General features: G+C 39.1%; 1 protein-coding gene across 3 annotated transcripts in view; it reads left to right on the top strand.

The window, feature by feature from the left end:
* The window catches only part of rims2b (regulating synaptic membrane exocytosis 2b), an 86679-nt gene that overhangs the window by 25326 nt on the left and 33571 nt on the right, over nt 1–27782 (top strand). For all 3 annotated transcript variants that reach the window (XM_056741660.1, XM_056741659.1, XM_056741661.1), the window contains 10 exons: nt 11230–12107; nt 16437–16648; nt 18747–18866; nt 19311–19410; nt 19999–20122; nt 20597–20643; nt 20747–20856; nt 23369–23416; nt 26799–26929; nt 27301–27472. In XM_056741660.1, the coding sequence (XP_056597638.1) occupies nt 11230–12107; nt 16437–16648; nt 18747–18866; nt 19311–19410; nt 19999–20122; nt 20597–20643; nt 20747–20856; nt 23369–23416; nt 26799–26929; nt 27301–27472 (1942 nt within the window). The remainder of the gene's footprint in view (nt 1–11229; nt 12108–16436; nt 16649–18746; nt 18867–19310; nt 19411–19998; nt 20123–20596; nt 20644–20746; nt 20857–23368; nt 23417–26798; nt 26930–27300; nt 27473–27782) is intronic.

Raw genomic sequence — 27782 nt, 5'->3', positions numbered from 1 at the left:
GAGCACTGTCCTGAAACCTAGTGAGCCGCCCAAGTAGGAAGCATGAGCATGAGCATACTATACAAGAGCTTGATTGACTTTGCTTTTGAGGAGACAATGTTTCAAAATATTCAGTGTAATTATTTAGGAATTTTCCTATTTCAAAAGTAGCTTCAGCTAGTTGTTTTTATATTTTCACAAAAAAAAGTATTTTTTGGTCCGTTTCTCCTCTGCATTTATTAATGTCCCAATGCATTTGATCATTTTATCACTTTAAATGTACGCATTTGTTAAGTTATTTTTTTTCTTCATGCTTCAAAATGACATTCAGTATAGCTGGATTCATGAATATGCAAATTGGTCCCCGCCTCCACTAAGTCTTAGACCATAGATATAAAAAGTTCCAGATGCTGCTAAAGCCGGTTTCTCAATGCAAATGTATATATTTATATAATTTAACAGTAAATACTTGATTTCTAAATATCGTGTTTTTTGTGAAGCAGGCTCATTAAAAAATCTAAGATGGTACATGATGAGAAATATTGATTATACATAGAATGTTTACTTAAAAACAGTACCAGTGCAATAGTTAAATCAAATAAAATATTGGTTATTTTATGCAATCTTTTTGTGTGCTTTGTTTTTTTTATTGTATTGTTGGCCTATAGCAACATAATAACACTATAACACTAATGAAATCTTGAATCTTCTGTATACTTGTGTTACTGTCTACAATAGGAAGAGTGTTTGATATCTTAAATCATTTGTTGATTGTCAAACTCAGAATCAGATTTTTTTTCTTTCTCTTGTCTCTTCTCACTCTACTGATGCTGTGGATGTTGTGTGTGAGCGGTGGGCCACAGAAGTGGACTCTGACTCTCAGATGTCTAATGAATTGCCATCCACATTTCGGCCTCTTTCACTGTGGGTGATTTACTCCATCAATCATTGATTATTTAGCAGCTGTTTTTTTTCTAGGGTACTCTCTTCCCAAAAGCACTCGCTCTGAATCACTTAGGTCCTTGTGTGCCAGCTCCTTTTAATGGAAATCCAAACCGATCGATGGACAGTAAGACGTCCCATCCCATCACACACTGGAGCTCTTATAATGTTGAGGCAGAAGCGTGGAATGTCTAAAGAAGTGCACCTCCACTGGATCATGGAAAAATAAGATGCCTTTTTTGTTTTTCTCATAAATATTGCAAGCGGACGTGGAAAACTGAAGCTATATTTTCTTTGATACTTTTGGAAGATTAACACGTTTTGGTTTCATTTTTGTCTCCTTAAACATGCAAAAAGACAGTTAAACCAGTGTTTGCAAGTTTAAAGTCATGAATGAACTACTAACCCAGGATAAAGTATGAATGGCATGAAACATTGTAACCAAAGGTTACTTTTAGCCAGGAAAAAGTGTGGGAAAGTGTGAAATGGATACATGATATTCCCTTAGATACAGTCCATTGTACATTTGGTGTGGCTGCTTACAGAAGCAACACAATTTATGGCATCTTTCATGTCCTTAGCTTAAACGGTGTGAGACGTGCACCACTAATAAGGTCACAGGGCAGAGGTAATGGAGAAGATGGAGATAAATCAAGGGATTGACATTGGCGTTGGCTTATCGATTCTTAAACTGAGGTTGGAACGATATTTGTCTTAATAAAATCATTGGATGGTTGACTAATGGCATTGTGCATCTACTACGAGACGGGATTTTTGGATTCTCTTTTCATGGCAATTGTAACAGCAGTAAGAATAAGCAGCTGTTAAGACCAGAAACCAGGAAAGACCAGGTGGCAGTGCTCTTGGGAGTCTGTTTCCTAAATCATTCTGTTTGAAGAAGGATATACGAGCATTAAAGACATCCGTTAGCGTGTGGTGGCCTTGCTTAAATCAACAGGGAATAGATTCATTCAGGATATGCACGGCTGCTTGCGCTCTGCCTAGATGGTCAAGATTCTCCGATTACATTTGGAGTTTTTTCATTAAAGACAGATGATGTAGCCATAAGCTTTCACACCTAGATAGTCTTGTTTTACGTGCACAGATTAAGTTGTAGGATGTTTGGTTTAACAATAGTTGGATTATGCACTAGGCATTCAATTCATATTAGATCTTGATGTTCATTCCAAAAATGACTTTCCTTCTTATTTGTACTGGAAAACAAGACAAACATACTGTCTAAATATTCTTTAATCAAGATGCAATTTCTTGATGAGAAAAACGTCCCAAAAATATTTCATAAACGATTATTTTTCCTACCCCATTGGCAGATTTGTTTTTGCTTGTTTTAAGTACAAATGTACTGAAATTTCATACTTTGTTCTAAAAACAAAGAGTTATTTTCTTGGGTCGTTGTGTTCATCAAGAAAATGCATCTTGATTCAAGAATTTGTTTGACATTTTTACTGGAAAACAAGACAAACATAAGTCATTTATTGCAGTGTTCGATCCAATCTGATCGAATTTTGTTTTGATTGGGTGCCATAATAAATGTTGTACTGTATGTGCGCTGCTATATATTTTTGTGTGACATCAGAGCATTTTAAGAGGAATGGAGACGGCTTTGACTCCACAAGAAACATCTCTTCAACACTTCATGTGACGCTGCACAACCCATAACCGTTTCAACCCCGGAGAGCTCCTAACTTCTCTGCCACTTGACATCTCTCTGCCTTTGATGATATGTAAAGAAAAATTCTTCACTTCTGTCCTTGAGGAAGAAAAAGAAACACCTTCAGTGAAGAAATATTAGTCATTTTTAGCTCTGAGCCAGTCACAGATGCATTTTTAGCTCCCTGCCCTCAGCAACAGTGCAATTTTCTGCACTTTGGCTGTTGTGCGTCTCGCCGCTTTTATCTTTTGTGTGAAATCCGATTGAAAGTGGTTGAAAAGGCTCGAGTGGAGTGTATGAATAGGAAAGCATTTATATGAGGGAGAGAAGCGAGAAAATCAGTTTTCATTTAAAATGAGACGAGAAAGTTCTGCCGCTCACCCACGCCTTTCTCTCCATGCACTGAGCTGCACCGTATGAACCAAAGATGCCGACGTCTGTCTATTTTCCTCTTCTAACACATCCTCTTTCCAGTCCAGCCTGACTCAACTGTCATCATCTTTGCCTACTAAATAAAGAAACAAATAATTTATTCAGCAGCCTGCGAGGCACTCTGCAGCCCTATGACCTGCCTGTCCGGCCTCGAAATAGAGATGGTCGGGTGTGCTACTGGGCTAAGTGTATCAGACCAGCACACTGGAGTGCCCATTGAATAGGATTCAGGAAGACTCTAAAGTAAAAAAATCTCATAATTTACTCCCTTCATATCTTTGCTAACCTGCAATAAATATCATTAGGGATTTTAATCATGTGCAACTTCCACAAAGCAATTGTGGTGCTTCAGAAGAGGAGTATCACTTTTACATCCCTAATAAAGTTTGTAGGTTCGCTTTCACTCCTGGTGAACTACTTCTTGTGTTTCAACACAGTCTCACAGGAATTTGTGAAATTGTCACGAATCGTAATCTATTAATTCGTGTTCATCAACACGAATTTCCCCCCTTTTTCGTGTCAGTCAGCACACAATTTTTGTGTGTCACCCAGCACGACTTTCCATCAAAAGTTCTTTAATACGCGATATCTTTCTTATGTATACATATATAAATCAACACAATCTGATGGGAATTCAGACCTATTTTACAAGGTGGCTCATTCATGTGAATTCCTATTTCCAACGACCTTATTCGTATGTTTTGTCATGACATGACTTTCCCCTGTGACGTTAGATTTAGGGGCGGGGTTATGGAAGCCCTTTATCATCACTTTGCCACTTCGTGAAACTAGCGTTTTAAGCTAAATTAGCCTTTGCGGTTGTGATTTTAGTGTTTGGGCGAGGTAAGGTGTTGGTTAGCCGACTCTTAAAGTAAAGCGACTTCTTTTGATATCAGGTTAGAAATATATAAATGTACATACACACGTGGTCTGTGTATTGAAAAATGTTCGTGTTCGTGACACAAAAAGTTTTGCTGAGTGCCACGAAAAAAAGAGGAAACTCGTGTTAATTAACACAAATTTATAGATAACAGTTCTTGACAATTTGAAGCCTGCAAGGATACACAGGACGTCTCATTCATGGAACATTCGTGAATAAGTAAGGGATTTGATCATAAAACAGACCTTATCTGAAAACTCTTTCACAAATACTTAGTAAGCATGAAATTTAATAGTTAAATGTGTGTATGTCAATGAAAACCAATCATTCATAAATAGAGTGTGCAAGCAAGCTTATCCTCGACTATGAATGACAGCTTCACAAATTGCATATCTAGTATCTCATTCTAACTTTACGAAATGTAAAAACGCAGTAAACAGCAACATTAACTTCTCCATTGTTGTGTTGTAAAAGTGTGTTGTTTGTCACTGTCGGTCCCGCCTCTCCTTCGGTGTAATTTGTAAAAAGGGACGGTGACGTGCTCTCCGTTTTACCCAAAGTTAAAGAGTAAAAACAAAAAAAGACACAGTCAAAGAACTCGAGAAATATCATTATGATACATAGTACATACTTTCACATGGAATTCCGTTTTATGCCCAATTTACACATGGTAGGAAGCACTTGTCAATTTCTTTTCATGAATCCAAAAACTTTCAGACAAAAAATTTTCACACAAAAATGAGTTCATCTCGTGTTTCAGAAATTGCAGTCTTGTGTTCTGCTGAATATTTAATTTTATTTGAATCTGTCGTGATGGCTTTGGCTTGAAAGAACCACTGATGTTTTTGCACCATTGACTTCAAACCTTGTGTGACATAGAAATAAATTAACTGCACACTTGGACATCCTCCCCATTCACATTCATTGCATGAAAAATAGCAGCATTAACAAAACTTTGAGTTTCATGGAAGAAAAATGGCACACAGGCTTGAAATGAGATGAGAGAGACCAAATAATGATGGAATTTGTATTTTTGTGAACTTCTTCTTTGAAGCCCCTCCGTAGAAAGAGAAGAAGTTTACTTGGTTTTGGAGTGATGGAAACAGCATTACTCCTTTATAAGCGCAGTGCTTGAGTGATGTACCCTGAATCGGAAGTGTAGGTAATTAAAATCAGTGCATATTTGGAACACAAGAGGCATACTAATAGATTCAGAGTGCTGCACCAACGTTATGGAGCGTTCTGCTACAGCCTTCTGAAGTATGACTCATTTCTGGCATGGCGAACTTAGCGCATAGTTGCGCTTTTGAGTGGTATTGTCTCCGGATATTGGTCTCGAACAGACGTAGCATTTTTTTGGCTGGTTTGAAATGACAGTTCTTCAATGTTCTGCAATCTAACTAATGGTGAAGCTTATTATAGCGCTACGGTGGAGCCAGCGTGTAGTTTAAGAGGGAAATATTATAAATGGTTTTTGCTTAGGCAAGCATCACTATTATTATCGCTCATACTTAGGGTGAGAGATTCGAAAAGACCCTTCGCCCTCGATATTAAACACGGGTGTGTAACTTGTCCCGTTTGAGCTGCGGCCAATGAACAATGTCATAAATCATGTAGCCCATCGAGGGTAGGTGGGTGCTGTTAGTTGTCTCATAAAATCTCATAAAGTTTTACTGAACGAGAGGCTGAGCCATATTTAGAGGCCAAATATTACAAAGTGAAGCAGTGATGGTTCACATTTCTGTTAATGGATACTTGCTGTGCAAAAAATCTCAAATTCAAGTGGGAATATTGAACGTCATATTGGTAAATTGTCTATTTACATCACTGCCGTTGAGGATTCTCCTTTCTAAAATGTCTGTGCGCTCTTAAATAAAGTGTTCCCAGCTCTGTTGGGGTATGGCCTACTTACAATGTGTGTGTGTGTTTGAGAAGCTAATAAGGCAGACAGAGCTGTTTACATGGCAGCAGGTTGATCAGATTCCACCCACACGGTGAGAGACTGTGATCATTACACCGGTGCACCACTGGAATCAATGTAGGCCTTTTAGAGGTAGAGTTGGGCGATGAAACATCTACATCTATGAAGGAATGAGGCATGTATGTAGCGCTTTATTGTGTATTGCTGTACACGCAAAGCGCTTTACAATTACATGAGGGGGGTCTCTCCTCAACCACCACCAGTGAGCAGCATCCACCTGGATGTAATTAGTTGTGAGTTGAACTTGTGGGCGGTTGCCAGGGTGTTGTGTTGTATTAAAGGCGTCAAATGGCTGAAATACATGTTTTTCTGTGTCTTTGGTGTGTTATAAGCTGCCCATGCATGTATTATGAACGTGAAATTGCAAAAATTAAAGTGTCGGAACAGAAGATGCATTCTATTTAAAAGCGAACGCTCACCCAGACCTGCCTGAAACGCCTTGTGTAACCACACCCCCACAAATCCACGTCAGTTGGTGGTCTGATATGACTAAGACCGTCCAAATGTGCACGCAAGTGAGGTGGGCATACCTGTCAGTACAATGGGTTTGGATCCTGATGTTCCAAATATGGTAAGAGACGTTACATTTCCATCACATGCTTGCAGTATTCGACCAATCACTACGCACTGGTTAACTGGCCAATCATAGCACACCTCGCTTATCAGAGCCTTGAGTTTCAGAGAGGTGGGGCAAAGAGGTGATACAAAAATACACCGATTTGCACCCTTAAATCGTGTAGCTCTTTCTGCTAATATGCCACAGTTTGACAAACTGAACGTTCTGCCTGTGATTCATGTGATTGGTTTCTATCAGTTGACATATCTCCAAACAGTTAAAGTGATATTTATCTCTTCAAAAAGTGGAATAGGATAAATCATTTCAATATTTAAAATAAATTATACAATCCATCTGAAAATCATTCTACCTCACTGACAGTAGGTGGCGCTGTGTTCCCGCTATGTTTCACACATGGACGTATACCCATGTGCACTCCAGGGCCGAAGATAATCTGACACGACTGGACAATATTCTTGGGAGCTCGTGGAATAGAACGACACACACCCACACACACTACTTTTGCGTTCCCACAGTCGCCCGGAGCGTATAAAAACTAGCCCACATGCATCCACATACATGCTGAGACGACCAGGTATATATGCTGTAACATCATATTGAAGAGGTTCGATTCAGTGGGATATCCAGTTTTTTGTTCTTAGAGTCATTATATCCACATCTAGTCTTGTAATCCCCAGGAAAAAAGGAGTTCCCAGGCCCTACAATTGGTAATAACTGCCAGTCAGCCAGTAATCAGCTAAGTACCATAATCCTCCTTGCAGGGTAAAGTCGCGCTTGACCTCCAGCTATATACAGCCTGTGATAACAGTATTAAACGGTAACACCACTCTTCATTCCCAGAAGCCTTTGCTCCTTGCACGTTCGGCCTCTTGGCACCGTTCGCCCTATTAGATCGGAGTCTTGGCTCCCACGTGGCCTGCCAGCAGGTAACTTTAATGCCTCTGCATGTTTGAGAGCGTGTATGGGAGGGGAGAGTAGCGTGGCTAATGATGCTAGGCTAGCAGTAGCGGTGGCCTGGTTTCCCCTTAACTGGATCTCTTCAAGCTCTACGGCAGTGTGGTGCACTGTTTAAAGAGGGATTTACGCTTGATGCAGCCACGTGGTCGATGTGCACACGCTCGCAGCCCAGATGTGCAGCTCTTGACTGACAGGTGCGTGCATGCATAGCGCGCTCAACCGTGGCCTCAATAAATAAATATATTTTTGCCTGTGAAGTGTTTGTGAGACTGTCGAGGTCTTCTCACTGAATGTTGCTTAGCTGACAGTGTTGTGACAGCTGTACAGATGTTCATAAAAGAGTCATTATAACACTGAGTAATATCCGCACAGAGCTGCCGATTTATAAAAGCAAATCCTGTTTGCAGGACGGATTTGGCTGTTTACATCAAGCAATATCATGACGCTGATGTAGAATTTGCACTGCGATGTCTTGCTTTTTTGTCCAGCCCTTCAGCTTTTTTCCTGCTTAAAGGTCCAATGTGTATATACTTATATTTGAAGGATCTTTTGACAGAAATGCAATATAATATACAGAAGTATGTCTTCAGAGGAGGATAAAGACCTTACAAAAAGAAGCGTTAAGGTTTTATTAGCTTAGAATGAGCTATTTTGATCTACATACATCGCTGGTCCCCTTGCGTGGAATGCGTCATGTTGTTTTCTACAGCAGCCCTAAACTGAAAAACATGTTACAGAGCGCATTTCTTAAATACATTATCTCCTTCGGCAAAAAAGTGAAAATCTGACAACATCTTAGTCCTGTGTCAGCCACCGTAGTGCTTTGAAAGGGAGGGCTGAGCGGTGAAGTGAGCCATTGGTTGCAATTCGCTACCCTTACCGCTAGATGCCACTAAATTTCTTTCTTTAAGTAAAGCCATATTGAACATTCAAATGGCACCTTTTGATTCTCACAGGACCTTGTTATCTTCTGGTTACAATATGATATGATTAGAAATATAAAAAACGTTTTTTATGAGGTGACAAAACATTAGAAAAGCAAAACTAGGTATACACATATATCTACATATAAGACCTTTATTTCTATAAAGGTCTTACTGACTGGTGCCGTTTGAAAAGACACAAGACATCAAGTTTATTTATGGGACTGTTTGTGGGTTCTGAGACAGATCTGTTGTTCAAACATCAGCACTATTTCAACGGGCAAGCATTAGAAATCTACAGGCTCTCCACAGATGTAGTGCAAAACTGAGTTAAGCAAATGCGGAATGAGGTTGTCTACACAGTCTAAACCACCACCAATGTGTTTGCTGTGCTCAAATGGGCCGTTATTTTGTAGCAAGTCCCTGAATGTTGAAATTATCTTTCCTAAGAGTTTGTTTCAGGTCCGGTTATAAAATGGTACACACAAAATGCAGACTCGGCAGAATCAGAGGTCTTAAAATATGCTCCTATAAAACTCCCGTACCTGTCTGTCGGACAGCTTAGTTTGAGCTCATAGGCAGTGGTGCAGAATAACAGAGATGAGACAGCACAAGTCAAGGAACAACATCATTCGTTCATGTATTAAACTGCACTAGTTTGATGTCACAATGGATGTTGTCTAGATCGCATCACAGCAGATCACAGTGTTAATTGAATACTTTCTGTGTAAAACTGCCATCTTGTTGAGGTGTTTTTAAGTACGTTTTTGGTGCGTTGCCATTAAGGTGATGGCTGGTGGTGATTGCGAGGCGGTTAGTTTACTGGTTCAAATCTAAAGACCTTCAGGCTGATCGGTCGTTGGTGTCTGTTAACCATCTAGTGGATAAGACAACTTCTGGGCGAGTCCTTTGCATGCTGACAGTCTGTGGTGGACTCTTTGGTCTACCTGTGCGTACCTCTCTCACCCCCCATACAGGAATAAAATCCACCACATTTTAAAAACAAATTTGAGTACAATTAATCTTAAAGCAATTACTGTAGAATTAGTCTACTGCAAGCAGTTTTAAGTCATATACATTTACACATTTGGCAGACGCTTTTATCCAAAGCGACTTACATTTTATTGTCCTATTCATTTATACATAGATATCACCTTGCTTTGTTAACACAATGCTCTTACCACTGAGCTACAGGAAATGGAGTTGTGCACTGTATTGGGTTTGGTTGTGTTGTTAAAGTATGTCAAGTGCAATGAACGATTATTGATTCTTTGCCTATTTGATGAATATCTGTTACTGGATTAAAGGACTGTGTGATTTTGAATTTGGGGAAACAGAACACTCTTAATGTGCTTTGGCTACACAACAAAAGCGTGTTGGAGGTATGGAAACAGAATGCAAGTTTTTGAAAATGTTGTGTTCTGTTGATGTTTCATAGTTTTTGTGTAATCTGTGTGAATGGGGGTCTTTTGGCAACTTTTCGAAACTCAAGGGAAATCTTTCACATTTCATTACATTATTGTAAATGTTACCGTAGTCTGTGCTGTTATTTCCTAAATAAAGTGCTAAGAAAGCAGAAGAACTCCATTGCGTCTCACAATGTTTTATCATATCACACTTGGCCATAGACTTATTTAACTTAACAATAAGATTTAAAACAACGTTTTGTTATGTTGAAAGACTCTAGGATTTTGTTCAAGGGATGAACAGTGGGGCAGGTTACATACTGAGATGCACAGGAGAAGCACCAACATGGGTGATTAAGGCTGGTCTGCACTGCATGTTGAATTAATTAAAGATGAGGCAACACACGCAGTTTCTGCATGGTCGTACTTTTCTGGGCGACTTGTCCAATAAGGGACTAAGAACCCTTGTTACGAAACGGGAATCCATGTTCGAAAAACACGTTCCAAAACCTGTACGAACCCTGGCAGAGTGAATCGAGGAAAGAAATACTACTTCATACAGTACGTTCAACTTGTATCAGTTGACATTGTAAAGCTTGAGAAGCCAGCACGTTTAACATTGTAAAGAAGTCCGAATGCATGAAATAGCTTGTTACCCCTTTAACATGGGGTGTCTTTGTAACTCAGTGAGACACGCTTTACATCATAAATCCGTACAAAGCGAAACACTCTGCCCTTACAGGTTAACCGCTACAGGTTAATAGCCATGGCATGAAGGTCTTTTGTTGAGGATAGACAATCAAACCCTGTCTGCAGCTCATTCTTACAGAGCTTCACAGTGCCTGTGGGCTCTGCAAAATAAAAAAGTTCCAGGGGCAAATCAACAGTGATACTTGTTGACAGTTAGACCCTGAAGATGAGTGGGCTGGAAATGATTGCCATGGATGTTAAGGTGACTAGAGCAGTTTAGTCTGTGTCAGCTTAAGGGACTAGTGCTATGTAGGAGTTAGTGACAAGTCAGGATGGTCAACCTGTCCATCCTTCCGACAGTCAACAAGTTTACTTTTTTAAATAATATATTTTCTCTGTAGTGCTTTTAAGTTATTTTCCATTGTAACATCGTTGTGCTTTAGCCATCAACCAAACAGTTTTTGAATAAATCTATTTAAATTTCCCATTTTAAGGTTTCACTAAGTGTGGGTCATTTCCAGTTTCAAATAGTTTAGAGATTCTTTATTGACAATCCGAGGTTTGTTTTCCCCCAATAAAACTGAATACACACCGCTCATCCGGGTACAATATTCAATATTGTCACTACTTGATATTGATATATTCGGTACAAATTGTCATTTTTTAAGAATCTATGTATGAATAGCTTAAAAAAAATGAGATGCCATAAGAAGCTTATTTGTGATTGATTGCAGTTGTTTGTTTTGCTTTGACAAGTCACAATGACATCATTCTTCTTTTGCATTTTCAGGAAAAGAAGCCCATCAGCATCCAGGGATCCACACGCGCCATATAACCTAAGGGAGGGGGAAGGAGGATTGCAGTATGCCCCGGCTGAAGGTGGCATGCCCCGCTCACCGTCCGACTACGGACGGGACCCTGGCCGATCACCAAGGAGTTCAAGGATGTACGACGAGGTGGGAGGTTACCAAGACACTCGAGGACGCTGGCACTCGCAGGACCAGCGTTTGGACGGCCAGTTAGATGACTATGAAATCCAGAGGCGTCGTGAGGAGGAGTACCGGGCTCGATACCGCAGCGATCCCAACCTGGCACGCTACCCAGTCAAACCCCAACCCTACGAGGAGCAGATGCGCATCCATGCCCAGGTGTCACGGGCTCGGCACGAGCGCCGGCATAGCGACGTCTCGCTTGCCTACACAGAACTTGATGACCATCTCCATGGCCCCGTGGTCCGTCAGTCTCGCCTTCCTCTTTCGGGAGGCCCGAGTCAGCGTTCGTACTCTGTGGACAGGACTTCACCAGGCCTGCGCACGTCCAATCACAGCCCACCGACACCCCACCGCAGCCCCGTGCTGGGAGACAGCCGGCGAGCCCTGGTGGACCCCGCGAGAAAGCCCATGCCCCAGCTGCACCACTTGGACCCTAGCTCAGCCATGCTTAGGAACAAACGGGATAAAATGGATAGCATGCTGCGAAACGACTCGCTAAGCTCGGACCAATCGGAGTCGGTTCGGCCTCCTCCACCCAGACCCCACCGCAGCAGACGCATGGGAAAGCTCAGGACCATGGACAGCTTCAGTAGCTCAGAAGAAGAGCTGGCCACCACACCAGAGTACACCAGCTGTGATGATGTGGAGCTGGAAAGTGAGTCCATCAGTGAGAAAGGTAAAGGCCGCTGGCTCTCAATTTAATGATGGCAGTGGTTTTGTCAAATTGTGTTGGTGAGACCAATTATCATGCAGTTTGTTTCATCTGACCTTTAATTTAAGTTTGAAACTGTACTTGCTCCAAAAATACTCGAAATGATTGTATTGGGGTGTGTTGCGTCCTTTGAGTTTTAACCCATGCAGGGTGTTTTATTTTTCAGGCTTGGGCTGTAGATGCTTGAATGGAAAGCAGTGTAGAGCTTGACAATAAGGGTATGCATATTGCCACTCACCATTGACAACCAGTTTGTTCCTGTAATATATTTCTACAGCTTTTGCTACAAGGCATCTGAAGTGTTTATGTTTTCAAGTTCTCTTAAAAAGGGGCTTGATTTCTCTGCTTCTTTCTCTTTCTGACCACCTGATTTGAGATCAGTCCATAGCTATTGAAGCAAATCACCGGCTGTACAGTATCTCCCTTGATATCTGATTGCATTGAGCTAGTATAGAAGAAGTTTTGCTATAACTGTTTTTAAGGATGCAGTTGTAAAGTTTGCCTCTATATTGCCTTCTCTGTTCAAGGCCTTAGATGAGGCAGGTTGTATAGATCCCTCACCAACCCTTCCATCAACCTGCTCTTTTCTTTTTCTATCATGTGAGATATGTGGGGTGTTTCTGGCCCCTCCCGAGAGCTATGATGTTGTCAGGGTCATAATTAGCTCAATTGGTTAAGCCTCTTTGCACAGGAGCAGTGGCTGGAGACCTCTCAAGGATCTGTCTATTCTCAATGAAGCCAGGGAGTCCCAGCACCTAGACAAAGGAGGGCGCTGGTAAAGGGGTCACTCCTGAGGCGGAAAGTGAAATTCCAGCAGTTCATGTGTCATGACTCCTTTTCCACCACAGCTGGTTAATACATTCAAGACGCAGGAATGCGGCAGAAGAACTGTGGACAAAGTCTGTCAGAAATATTTTTAGATTTGCCACATTCTACTGCTAGGAATAGAACCGACATACATTTGCTCTATCTTCCCTAATAAAGCAGTACACGTCTTGATGTAGACAGGAAGGTGGTTGATCTTTGATGACAAGTCCCAATGCTTCCAATGGATACTTATCAGTCTGTCACTGACAACCAAATCTGATTGGTTTAAAGTACTTGATTCCCCCTCCCCCCACATGAAAATGAGAAAGGGATTTGGTCAATGTAGCATCCTGGTAAAGGCGCACAACAAGACGCTACGCTGTGTGAAGTCAGGGAAAATGGTGGTAAGTGGATATTTTGTTGCACCAACTGTGATAACTGCAGTGTGCTTTGGACTGTTTTTCTTAACAGAATTGAAAGTTATTGTACGATCATTTTGAGCTTTCACTTTTGAGTAAAATTGTTATCTACAGGGTCAGAATAGGTAATGGTGAAAGAGTGTGGCCTCGGTGAAAGTGATTTATGCCAGCAACCAGGGACCCGTGGGCAAGCTGTGGGAGTTCTCAGTGTCAGGGATCAGCCCGGCAAACTCAGGGGAACAGTCTGTTGTGATGCGGGGACTATGTAGGGCAGGGTGTTTGAGCTGGCTTACAAGAATAACGGTAAGCTCATTATTGTAAGGCATGAACTCCATCTCAGTGCAAGGAGAGAGAGAGGGGGAAGGAGGAATATACATGGAGAGGGGCTGAAGAAGGGCAGGCAGTTGGGTTGACATCTTTCATGAGGGGCTGAGGCAAGAAATTTTAAGTGACCCAAGTGCGAATGAAAGAACTGCAGCTAAGTTTGGGTAAAGATCTCTGTGGACAGGGTCAAGTAAATCGGCTTTGCAGACAATTAATTTATCAAGGTGTGGAAAGGGTGGTGCTGTAAAGACGGATTATCAACAATATTTTAGGACTTTACACAACAAAGATATTTTTTCTGGAAGACACTTGGGACGGTCTGTGCATGGTGGGAAAATGCTGAATGCTTCTGGTCTGTGAGGGATGGTGCATGTTAAGACGGAAGTAATGTCTACTGAAGTAAGAATACTTTTGCAATATTTCCGAGGTGTCACATGGTAGCAGACAAATTAAGGATTGGGTAATTGAATATTGGAGATCAGACTTTTGCGATATTTATATGCTGAACAGTAAGCTACTACTGTATGTCTTTCTCCAATTTATTATTGAACCTTTGTAAGATTACACTGAATTGGCTGTTAACAATTGCTATTTTTAATACTTGATGACAGTCACAGTATACTCCACCCCTTTTGCACATGACTTATGAATTTTGTGATTTAAAGGTGGTGGACAAAACTAAATCTAGCCAGTGATTGGTTGTGTGCTGGTAAGAAGGCGTGCCAGTGTTTGTAGAATGTTACTGTACTGAAATCCTATCTTTTAACTCATGTGACTGGCTGAGGGGCAGTGGCATAACATTTCTTGCAGACGCGATTGAAAAACTACAATTGGGTGATTCTCACAAAATCTTGGTTTCAAGACGTCAAACATGATTTTATTAAAAACAGACGTATCAACAAATTGCCATTTCATTCATTAAAACAAAGTATGACATGTTTCAAATAATTATTTTTACTGACAGTTTAACACAATTTAAATAAAAAAAGCCTTAAAAATGTCATTACCGTAACCATTTAAAAACTGTCAATCCCAAAGCATGTTTAGCTTTTTTTATTATGTTTAAATAACAACATAGAACGCAATCGGTTTATGTTACAGTAACAATAATTTCATTAAAAATAATTTAAATCAACAAAATACAAAAATAATGAACTTTTTATGTAAAAAAAACAATTATGTTTATTATGATCATTTTTTGTGTTACAGATTTAAATAATTCATAACTAAATATTTTCTGTCATGTTTCAGTGGTTTTGTGAGATTGACCTATATATGTGAGATATAAAGAAATCCCTGCAGGTTATATATAAAAATACAGCTTACTTAAGTTAATTGTTTTTATTAATTAATGTGTGAATTTATTTCTTACCAAATGACATGCATGATAAAAGCAGACACATCCCTATTCAGCATGTGTGGTTGTTATGTTAATTACCTTTAATATTGTAGTCTCTTTCCAATGATGTTTACTTTAGTTTTTTTCTTGAGCCCACCACTGCATTGCCTGTGATTTTGAAAGGATGTAAGAATTTTTTTTATGAAAGTTGCAATATGTTAAAAATACACAATTACAAAAAAGATCAGATCAGTTAGGCTGTACTTAATGCTATTTTATACAACATGCATTGATATTATGTAAAATAGTAAACTATAATTTAATGCAAAACCTGCCAACACAATGCTGGTACTGTATGTTGTGGCTAATAACCTATTTGTAACATATTCTGTGTCTTTAATTGAAATCTATATTATTTTTATCACCTGTTTCGAAATCAAATATTAATAAAAAAGTAACAACAAGTCTCACCTTAAAGAAACAGTTTGGCCAAAAATGAAAATTCTGTCTTCATTTACTCAGCCCTTAAGTGGTTCCAAATCTATATCGATTTTTCTGATGAACAAAGAGAAAGATATTTGGAAGAATGCTTGTAACCAAACAGTTCGGGGCCACCATCGACTACCATAGTAGAAAAAAGGGCTTTATACATTTAGTTGTTCCCTTGAACACAAAAGAAGATATTTTAAAGTGTAGGACGGCAAATAGTTTTGGGGCACTTTTTTCCTACTGTGCTAGTCGATGAAAACCAAGAACTGTTTGGTTACAAGCATTCTTCCAAATATCTTTCTCTGTGTTCATCAAAACAAAGAAATTGATACAGATTTGAAACCACTCGAGGGAGAGTAAATTAATATTTCTTTTTGAGTGAACTGTCCCTTCATCAAGCACCATGATTTGAGGTATAGACACTGATCATGAGTAGGTCAGTCATTTGCTTGTTGGCTTAAATTATATTTCATCTATCTTTTTATGTGTCAGTAAAAGAGTTTAATGTGAATGTTGATGATTTATATAAAACATTGTGACAATTACATACAAATGAAAGTGCATTGTCGATTCGTATTGCATTTAAATTGCTAGTAAATTGTTACTTGAAATGTGTTTTTGCTGTTTTTCTGCTGTAAAACCTGTCCCCTTTAAATATTTTGTGAGCGATATTTACATGATACAGTGCGATGCAATAGTGTATAAGAGTGAATATGTACAGTTTTTGTGTGTCAATGAATGCCGATCATGTGTGCTGTCCTCAGGAGATATGGATGGTCACTGGTGGGACCATGCGTCATGGCACGGCGAGGCCTCCTCATTGTCTATGGTGAGGCTCGGGACTCTCCCATTTCCCTCGTTTAATCCACCTCTGCATGTGTTTTTCTCCTCCTTTATATCATCCATAACTTGTAGGCGACATTCAAAGGGGAAAAAGAAAAACAAATGAGCAGACTTATTTTTTGGACGCCAATTATGCCCCGTCCGAGAGGCAAAAGACAGGGGTGCGGTTTTGGGACGGTTCCCACGAGGAGGACGCGGAGTGGTGCGAGCCCCAGGTGAAAGATTCAGGGGTTGACACGTGCAGTAGCACCACTCTAAACGAGGAGCATAGCCATAGCGACAAGGTACAGAGACGACTCCTCGCCGCCTGTTTCTCGCTTCCTGCGACCTCACTACTGACCTGCTCAAAGCGCTCACTGTTTGTTTCTGGCCCTCGAGGGTTTTCTACTCTAATCGAGCCTCTCAAAGGGGACGAGAACCCTCTTGTCGGCTCTGCTCCACTATCTGCGGCTGCAAACGTTCTAACACGCAAAAAATAGCGAATGAATAACTTCCTGGCACTGTTTGCTACATGTCCTGCATGCTTCTTGATTCGGCCAAACGCTCCATTTTGATTGCAAAGCTGTTTTCCTCACTTGGTCACGTCACCTTTCCACACTTTTCCCCCTCTGGGATTTCCTGACATGATTTTTCCACGCAGTCCTAAAGCCTCAGCCTATATTAACACAGAGATAGACTAGTGTGAGAATCAGTCTTACACTAAGCAGTTGTTTTTCTTTTCCCCTTTTCACTGTGTCATTCTTCATGCTGTCCTTTCCTGCCCTGTCCATTCACTAGTGTTGGTCTGTTCATCCATACTGCTTGAGGATGCAAGGGTCCTTTCATTTGCTTATGAATGCTTTAGTCAAGCTCAGTGGTCCTTGTTCTGCTTAAGAGCCCACATCTTAATACACTACCAAATTTGTCTATACGAAAGCTGAACAAACAAAAATCGAACATGTATTCATTTGTTATTGTTAGTTTCTAACTGTTACATGTTTATCCTGAGTGCAAGTAATCACAATATTTAAAGTTTTGTTTTACTTTTTTTGCTTTGATTAGATGTAACACAATCTGGCTGATTTGATAGCTTCTACAAAGTGACAGATGAATAATTGCGAGAATGAATTTGACGTAGGTTGCATTTTATTATCGCATGTGCCATTGCGACGTCATAGCGCACTTGCGGCCCGTTTTTGTTTTGCAGACCACCCGCTGAGATCCACTGACCTTGCTCACTGTTGTCCACCGAAAGCTGTGCTTGAAATCTCTCACCCCGTCCGGTGTTTTGTGTCTCCTCTTGTTTAATTCACAAACCGACTCCCACAATTAAAATTTACAAAAATTACAAAAAGGGATTGAAAGTCAATTTAAATTGAGAGAATGCAATTGTTTTGCCAGTTCACCCAAAAATGAAAAAGCAGGAAATGAAAACGTGATACTCACCCTTTATGTTAAATTAAACCCACGGGATTTTCTATCTTCCGTGGTGCACAAAAGAAGATAAATTGCAGGCAGTCCAGAGTGGCTGTCCGACAATGGCAAAAAGGAAGTAAAATACAATGAAAGTGCTTTATTCTTAAGAAATCATACTATGAGCCATACATTATCTATGGGTGAGGAAAACTCAAAAATGTGGATTATTTTTAGCAGTAATATATTCCTCTTTCGCTGGCAGGTTTTACATCAGTGACGTCGCCAACACAAACTGAATGAAATATAAATGTGATTTAATAACTAAAGTAAAACACAGTGAAATAAGAATCACAGCAATCACTGACTTAAATATCAGACCTTTCTTTAAATAAAGGTATATTTTTGGGGTTATGGGTAACTACAATCTACATATTACAGCATGGATTCAGCTCAGAATGACATATTAACCACTTGTGACATATTGTTAAATTAACAAAATAATGAGACATGAGCATTTATCATTTGGTAATTTGAAATACAAGTTTGCCTTCGTACTTAAAAATGTACAAATTTACTCTAACTCTGAGATATGTTTATTTGGCTGATATTGTGTCTTCCTTTTTCTCTGTCAAGGCCAGTTCACACCAAAACTATAAATGTAATGATAAATATATCTTGCGTGCTACAGTTTTCAATTTTAAATGCAAAATTTGGATTTCGATTGGCTGTCAATTTTTATAATTTATCCGCTTGAAGAAAATCCAATGACATTGTTCCTATTGTTCTATTTGTGCTTTGGAAGCCACTAAATGTAGAGCACTATTTATCATAATTGTGTGGAGTGGTTTGTGTCATGTGTCTTGAAGTAAACAAGAGTTCTGCCTCTTCTGCCTGTATTTTTTTTAACCTTTGCAACTGTGTGTGTGTAATGTGCAGTTTAGATGCTTGTATTAAATCCAGAGGTGTATTGTCACTTTGACCCTGTAGCACCCGGTGACATGGCAACCGTCCAAAGATGGAGAGCGCCTAATAGGGCGGGTAGTGCTAAACAAGCGGATGAAAGATGGCACAGTGCCCAGGGACACAGGCACGCTGCTGGGCCTCAAGGTAAGAAGTGTTCAACGATAGACCCAGAATTCTCCAAAATTCACAAAGTCATGCTAATGCCTCTACTGTGTGTTATAACAGAATGTTGTCATCATAACATCATTTGGTTTGAGATGCAGTTTTTTTTTAAAAGCCTACATGTTCTGGGTCCAGTACATATCAATTAAAGCCGTAGTGTCTCTTAAGCACACAGCGTTTACGTGCAAACTGTGTGTCATTCAGCATCAGTCACGGTTCAGCTGAGGGCAATAAGTGGGCTGGTATTGATTGTCATTGTTTTAACACACAAACACACCTTCTTTACATGCATATTCTCTGATGCAATATCATCTGCCTGAGAGCAATAAAGTGTGGTCATAAAGTTGAACTGCAGGCATATTTTAAGTGCATTTCTCATAAAGCATGTTGAAAAAGTAAATATCAGTGCCGTCTATTGGATTGCAGGTCGTGGGGGGGAAGATGACAGAGTCTGGGAGACTTTGTGCTTACATCACAAAAGTGAAGAAAGGAAGTCTAGCAGATACTGTCGGGCATCTCCGACCAGGTGAGCACATCCACACGTAGCAATTTGTAACTTTTCTTTACATTTTAGTGAATTGGCTCATTCATAAGTATTTGTACACTGTCATTTGCAATCATCTTTGTTTATTAGGATGCTTTAGAGTTGCTTATAATTAAACTTAAAGAAATAATGACGTTGTTGACAAAACGTTGCATCGGAATTATAAGGTTCAATCTGCATTCTAAGCAATTTTGAGGTATTGAGTTTTGGTTTTCCATTTGACTTTTGTTTTCAAAAAATTCACAAAATATACACAATATAAAGAAAAAGCATCACATAATGTAAATAAGTTATCACAGACTAAGATATATTGAATAACTCAATTTTGACAAAAAAGTTAGATAGAACATTATAATTCCGAGAAGATTAAATGTTGTTGTAAAAAAATAAGACTGTCGATTAATAAATTTCTAGGTTATTTTGGCAGCTTATTGATTGAAACTCAAATGTGAATGAAAATACAGTGTTAAACTGTCTAGCGCAACTTAAATGAAATCACATAAGAGGTTCAGTAGAAGCATTAAAAAAAGAAGCATTCAAGCATTCAAACTTGTGTTGTTTCCCCCTCAGGTGATCAGGTCCTGGAGTGGAACGGGAGGGTCTTGCAGGGAGCCACATTTAAGGAAGTTTACAATATCATTCTAGAATCCAAGCCCGAGCCACAGGTGGAGCTGGTTGTCTCGCGGCCCATCGGGTGAGTTGAAGCGGGTGATGGACCATTATTCTGCACAATACTCGTCACGTCACTTCAGGGACACAAAGCTCATTTTGCCTGACAATGTCGGTTTATAAAGAAGAATGACCTGTGGGAGCTGAACATAGAAATCCAGACTCACAACATCTATTCACCAAATGCATTTTTTTATAAACTTCTGCTTGAGGAGGACATCTTGACGTGCCTAAAATTTGTGTATTTTGTTATCTTAAAAATGCATTTTCAAGACAACTCAAGGATGTCTTAAGCCCATGGATAGATGATATAGATGATTATATTCAATACACCATCATAGTGAACACAACAGATATTTTGGTGCACATTTTCAACAGTGCAGACAGGGAAGTGTGATTAAACGAAAAATCGTCTGTCTGTATATACTGTATCTGCGTGCATTGATAAAAGAAATGTATCCAACAAATCATGCTGATGTCTTACTAAATATTTTTGTAGAGACATCCCTAGAATACCAGAGAGCACACATGGACAACTTGAATCAAGTAAGTTTTGTCATTTTCACACATAAGCCGAGCCAAAAAACTTGCAATAAATTGCCTAGCCGAAAGCGATTCCACAGTTTGTGCTTTCTTTCTCGTATTCTAGGTTCAAGTTCCTTTGAATCCCAAAAAATAGGCCCTTCTATTTCTGTCACGTCCCCAATGAGCCCCGGCATGCTCCGGGACAGCCCTCAGTATCTGTCTGGACAGCTCTCCGTAAGTACCCACAATAACTTCTGATGCTCCTTCGGCGCATCTTTTGACTTCTTTTGCATTCTCTGGCTGGTCAGTTGAGGATTTAAGAGATATGATTGGGAAGATGTTTCAGTGCTGCTCGGTGATCGTAGGTACGAAGGCTCAATTAAATCTCTTAAGTTTGATAACAAGGGTACCATGTACTTTGGGGCCACTGATTCGAGACAGATGCTACAGTCCTAGATGCTCTCGGTTGCAGTTCACTCTGGACGCGAGAAAGAACCCCTCAAGCGGAAAATGTATTATTAGTTTTCAAGCTTGTTACCTTGACGTGAACTTGGCAGCCGGTCAGATCTGACACATCACTGGTGGATAAGACTGTTATGTAAAAGGAATTCCTTGAAGGGCTATTGTTCTTTCGCTGAATTCATTTATTATAGTATTTATTAAAATGACCAACCTTGATCTAACTTGCAGATTAAAACGTTGGGGTGAATATTTGACACTGTTTGCATTAGGGGTAGCCTTATATTATGAGCCTTAGACATGTGCCAGGTAAGTTTCACACAGGTCAAATCTTAAAGTGTCGTGAGCCTAAAAGAAAAGTTCATCCAAATATGACAATTCTCTTATGATTAACTCACCCTCATACCATCCCAGATGTATATTTATAGTTTATCTTTTTATAAGGAGGGAGTTCATAATGTGTGTGAGAAAACAGTTACTTCGAGACCATAACATATACTTTCGAGTATGACGATACATCAATAGCATCTCCCCAAAAAAACAATGAGATTCAAAGTCATATACATCTGGAATAGCATGTTGTTAAATCCATTATGAGACCATTTATTTGGTGGACTATCTATTAAATTCAACATGAAATCAAAATTCACATTATTTTCTTTCTTTATGCTAAAATAATGATAATGTAAGTCTTTGTCTTCATCTCCTTCATATCCTCATCAACATGTATAATGGCCCTCTAATAATAAGTCCACAACACTCCAACAATCGAATCTCATACATGTTATTTATGATACTCTTTCCATCAACACATGTCCTGTTATGAAATTAAACAGATTGTGAATATTTGATGTTGATTTTAAGGCATGAACAATGATTTTGTTTTATTTCAATTGGTTAGCGAGAACTATGGGTAAATAGGTTTTGTTAATGACAAGTCGACATTGATAGCCAAAAGCTGATTGATATGAACCTTTGTCTGTTTTTGCCTTGGAGTATATCTGTTTTTCTGTTTGGTGTTGTCTCTGGGTTGCTCTGTTGTAAATATTATTATTGTTTTAAAAGAGGGAGATTTATCCTAAAATGTTACAATACAGAACGCAGACACACACAGACATATACATTATATGGTGATTTTTGCTATTTAACTATCAATATGCTCACTGCAAATTGTTGATTGAATCCATTTTTTTTTTATTAAAGCAGCTAACAGAAAGCAGCTACTATATTTAAGTGCATGGCCTGCATAGGCCTGTCTTTCTATCCATTTAAATAATTTATACCATAACCTGAGCAATATATTTATCAATCAAAGACAAATAAATGTATTTTTAATGTAGTGTAAAATATGTTTTGCTATATAGGGAGATCAGCAGGGGTTTAAAAAACACACAAGAGCAATTTTTTGATTTTCCCTTTATTTACTCCGTTCACGTCACATTCTTGCATATGCACAATACAATGTGATAAACCGTTAGAAAATGTTTAAAGTCATCAAACATGTGACCCAGGATAGCAAGACCAGTCACAAGGGTCAATTGAAAGATGAATAACACCTGAAAGCTGAATAAATACGCTTTCCATTGATGTAAGGTATGTTAAGATAGGATCTGGAATCTGAAGGTACAAAAAAATATTGAGAAAATCGCCTTTGAAGTTGTCCAGCAGAGACGCTGTAGCACGCCATTGCTAAGAAGAAACCGGTTGTTTTAACACTCTCTATAGGCATACCGCTGTAATGACATTGTGGAGAATAGATGAACCCAAAAGCGTAAATTCTAAGCTTTACATAAATACCAAACTTGAGTGGATTATTCCTGAAAGAGCCGGCAGCAGTCGTGTTTCCGGCCATTTTCGTTTGTTAATTTGCTTTACCCACTCACAAAAATTAAGTTTCAATCTACAGTATTTACAGAAGGAAATTTACAAAATATCTTGATGGAACGAGATCTTTGCTTAATATCCTAATGATTTAAACCATAAAAGAAAAATCGATCACTTTGACCCATACTATGTATTGTTGGCTATTGCTATGACTGGTCTTGTAGGTCACATATAAAAGTAGCTCCTAACCCAACAGATTTCTAAGGGCTACATGTCACTACTGTATCTGCATTGGCTCTTAACATTAAACATAAAGCATAACTAACAGAGTAATCAGAGTCACATTAATAGATAATAATTAATAAGGCTAAATCTCATCTCTCATGGGTTGTATTGATGTGTGTGCCTCTGTGCAGTTTGGTTTAGTTTTATTGCTTTTTCTTTGTTAATTTTGCTTATCCAGAGCCCATGCCTTAGTAGAAGAACCACGCCTTTTGTCCCTAGGGTCCAGGTAACATCGTCAGACTTCTCTCTCTCTCTCTCTCTCTCTCTCCTTTATTTCTGGCAGTCTCTCACTCCATTACTTTCTCTCTGCGTAATTTGGAAAATGCGCTGCAGGAAATCGGCAACATTCCAAGTCCCCTTCTTTGGTTTTCATCTTTTTGCCTAAAGTTATTTTTCATCGCAGTTACAACTGCATCCACAATCCGTGTTCTTGTGCCTCATATTTGACACAGCATTAAGCCTGACATATGCCGCATGAATGACAATTCTGTTTTAAGTAGTTTAAAGAGACATGTATTTTGGATGTTTTCTAAATACAGCATGTTTCACTTGCAATTCAACTCGATTATAGAATAAAGTCTCTTTAAATTGTAAAACATTTCTTACATGTAACATGGAACAGTATATTTGTATTGATATATGATATCAGTCATCAATTATAAGGATATTACATTTGTCAGAATGTTATCGGTTAGTTCGTTATCGGAACTAAAGACTTTTATAAAATCTCTTTGGTCCCAGTGTGGATCAGTTCCGTCAAATATTATGTTCTGTGCTGGTACATTTTCAAGATAATATTGCATTTTCCAACTCAAAACATATCTTTAAACATCAATAAACAAATTGTACCGATACATTAGTAATGTTGTATATGTTGTGCTGGTTTTGTGGGTTGGTTTTACTTGTCTATGTTTATGTTGATTGTTAGTTTAAGGATGTTACTTTGAAGTTCTGTTGTATTGCTGCTGTTTTGTGCTGTTATAAGAAGGGACCCTGGGTTACCCGGGATAGTCCCTATAGTTCACAAGGTGTGTCCAGTTGTCGTCGCAATTCTTCAAACGTAAATCCGGTTGTTGCTGTCTTCTCTGCTCTGACACACCTTTTAGCAAATATCCAACAATACTCCTGGCTGCCACGACAATGATTTAAAGGAGTGGTTTACTATGAAATTACGCCATATAATGGACTTGAATGGGGGGTTGTTGGTTAAGATCCAACTTTAAGTTGGCAAGTTTCGGTCCTCCTCAAACAGCCCCCCGTTCAAGTCCATTATATGGCGAAGAACCCTGGAAAGCTTTTCAAAACAGACGAAATTCAATTGAGGTGTTTTGCTGTATAGCTCTATATCTTCTATGTAATAAGCTGCATATAATAAGAAAGCCCTACTTATAATAAAGAGAACCAACCCACAAACCCATTACAGCTTTCCAGCTGTACAAGGCAGACTAAATTGACCAACAACAAAAAATCCTCAAGCTACAACATATTTTGCTTTCACGAATTACTCTTCTATAATCTTCTCATTTCAATGTAATATTAAACCCCTATGGTTGTTGTTTAGATTTCCTGTTGCAGTCTAAAATGATTTTCTCAAACCGATCTTGGTCACGTCTCTATGATCATTTAATGGTACAATTTGTTTTCACCGAAGCCTTCCCCCCTCTGCCGTTTTTGCAATGAAAGCTATCTGGATTGCTCCAGTCTGTATTGAGCACTTTCAGTTGCTTTGCTGCATGCATTAGTGCTGGACTATTTTTAGAATAGCGAGTACTCTCTAAAGGTACAGTATAGACGTGTGTTTGCTCTACAAAGGAAGGGCAACTGCTTGAAGAATTTCTATTGCTAAATGCATCAGTGTTTTGTTATGGCGAACCAGAACACGCCAAATGAAATAATGAAATGAATAAATTATAGAAAAATCAATAATTATTTATAGTCTTGTTGTTGCCCTTCCCCTTTTCAGATTGTGGGGGATATAGTTACTTTAAGCATAGATGAAGCTTGTGTCAGATAGAATACGAGACTTTCAAAGCTATTTGATTTCAATATCTGATCTGATTAGTTCATTTGTTTTCTTTTTGCGGTATCGTTTTATTTGGGCTTTGAACGTGTCTGTCAAATTAACATGAAATGTTGATAGTTGTAATTAAGACTGAGTCATCTAATTGGGCGAGACTCCTGGTGGACACGCCCACATCCCTTGGCCAGTCAATGAGGGAGGAAATGTTCCACAGCCGAGACTCACAGCACACAGACATCTGTTCAAATCCTCTCATATCTAGCCTAACAATAAAATAGCCAAATATCACAGACATTTGTTATATATTGCTATTAAAGGAATATTTTGACATAAATACAACTTATGCTTATACTTTGTTTGGTTTAAACAGTAGTGCTATTACAGTGTATATCTATTGGAAGTACTTTTATGTATTTTTTATAGTTTCTAGAGAGTTATGGTTAGATACAAGCACTATTAACATCAGTTATCAGCAAAAAACAACAGTAATAAGGATCAATATTTTTATTTCCATGTGTTTTTCTTGACTGTCGCTTAAGTTTCTTACAAATTAACTTTATTTTGTGAAATATGTGGCATTCCTTTTGTCATTGTTCCTTTTTGGTACAGCTTAGATAAAATTGATTTTTACTTTTTTTAAAAGGGTCATATGGCGTGTTTTTCTGTGTCTTTGGTGTGTTATAAGTTGTCCATCCATGTATTAGACACGTAAAATTGCACAAATTAAGTGTCAGAACAATAGATACATTCTATCTTAAAGCAAATGCTCACCCAGATCTGCCTGAAACGCCTTGTGTAACCACACCCACATAAATCTTCATCAGTTGGGGGTATGATTTAACTAAGACCGCCCAAATGTGTACGCAAGTAAGTTGGGCATCCCTGTCAGTACAATTGAAGATTGCAATATTTGACCAATCACTACGCACTGGTTAACCGGCCAATCATAGCACACCTCGCTTTTCAGAGCCATGAGCTTTGTGAAAAAGTTGCGCGTTTCAGAGAGGCGGGGCAAAGAGGAGATACAAACTTGCTCGGTATGTGGAAAATACAGCGTTTTTTAACCTTGAATCGTGTATGCACATTGCGTAACATCTAAAATAAATGATAATATTCGTTTTAACCGTCTCATATGACCCCTTTAAAAATAGACAAACATCAGACAGTTTTCCTGCTATTTCATCATACTAATTACCGCATGGCCTTTATTTTTTCATTCTGACACAATGCTTTGTCCAATAGACTATTTTAAATTTATTATTGTAACATCTTTGTTTTTACAATCATGAGGCTTAAGTTGTATCTACCTCACAATTCAATATGATTCAATGTTTAGAAATCTCCTGAGGTTAGAACTGTCTAGTGTTTGTGTTTAGATGCAAGCGCATCATCTACGGCTCAGATAGAGAGAGGTACAGTAGCCATCTTGTTTTAGTTCGTGTCTGCTGTTGCTTTATCTGCTCTTGTAGCGTTCTGCCAAGCATGCGATTCTCCCGCCAGCGCACCAGGGGCTTCTGCAGGTCTGTCGTAGACCCTCTGGGGTGAGCTCACCCTGCAGACCACCTAACAGAGTCTGTCTATCCTCTAGGTGAAGCTTTGGTACGATAAAGTTGGACATCAACTCATTGTTACAATCCTGGGAGCCAAAGACCTGCCTTCACAGGAAGACGGGCGGCCTAGGAACCCCTATGTCAAAATCTACTTTCTCCCCGACCGAAGGTAAATATATGCCAGAGAAATATTCAACAGGGTGAACCTCGTCTATGGTGCATTTGTAGCCTTTTTATTTGCATTTGAAACTATTAAGCCCAACCCCTCCAATTGTTCTTACAAATTCTGCACAAAACATCTCAAAAGTAAAACATTAGGGGACAAAACATTAATGATTATTTGAGAAAGAATCTATCCACAATGCGATAAAAGAAATGAATGGTTCTTAAAAGAGGATTTCATTTTGTTCATGCAAAACACATCTTTTATTTGTTCGTGTAACTTGCGGTGATGTTTACATTAAATTCACCTTGGTTCTGTACTATACTGTAGCTAGAGCATCGGCAGCTTTAAGTTATGAGCTCATGTACTCTTCTCAGTGACAAGAGCAAGAGGCGAACAAAAACAGTGAAGAAATCCCTCGAGCCCAAGTGGAACCAGACGTTCATGTACTCACCGGTGCACAGACGAGAGTTCAGAGAACGCATGCTGGAGATCACGCTATGGGACCAGGCCAGAGTCCGAGAGGAGGAGAGTGAGTTCCTGGGAGAGGTGAGAGAGGAATCACTGTGTTTCAGATGCTCTTGTAATGCAAAAGACTAACTTCAACCTGTAAAAGTTATGGATCTGCTATTTTATGGCGATGACTTGTGTCATTATAAGCAGGGTCCAAAAATAAAAGCAATGCTATACCAGCCAAGAGCATGTTACTTGAGAAAACATCTCAGCTATAAATATTTTTCACCTCCCACTGACCTTTTTTATTAAATAATAGATGCATGTTGTAGCTGGGATGGAATAATTGAACCACTTGAACCTCTTATTCCATTCATTGCAGATTGGATTTATTTAATAACAAACC

Source organism: Triplophysa dalaica, chromosome 25 (assembly GCF_015846415.1).
Source record: "Triplophysa dalaica isolate WHDGS20190420 chromosome 25, ASM1584641v1, whole genome shotgun sequence".
Classification (NCBI taxonomy): domain Eukaryota; kingdom Metazoa; phylum Chordata; class Actinopteri; order Cypriniformes; family Nemacheilidae; genus Triplophysa; species Triplophysa dalaica.
The sequence above is the reverse complement of the archived record's forward strand: the minus strand, read 5'-3'. Positions and strand labels throughout refer to the sequence as shown.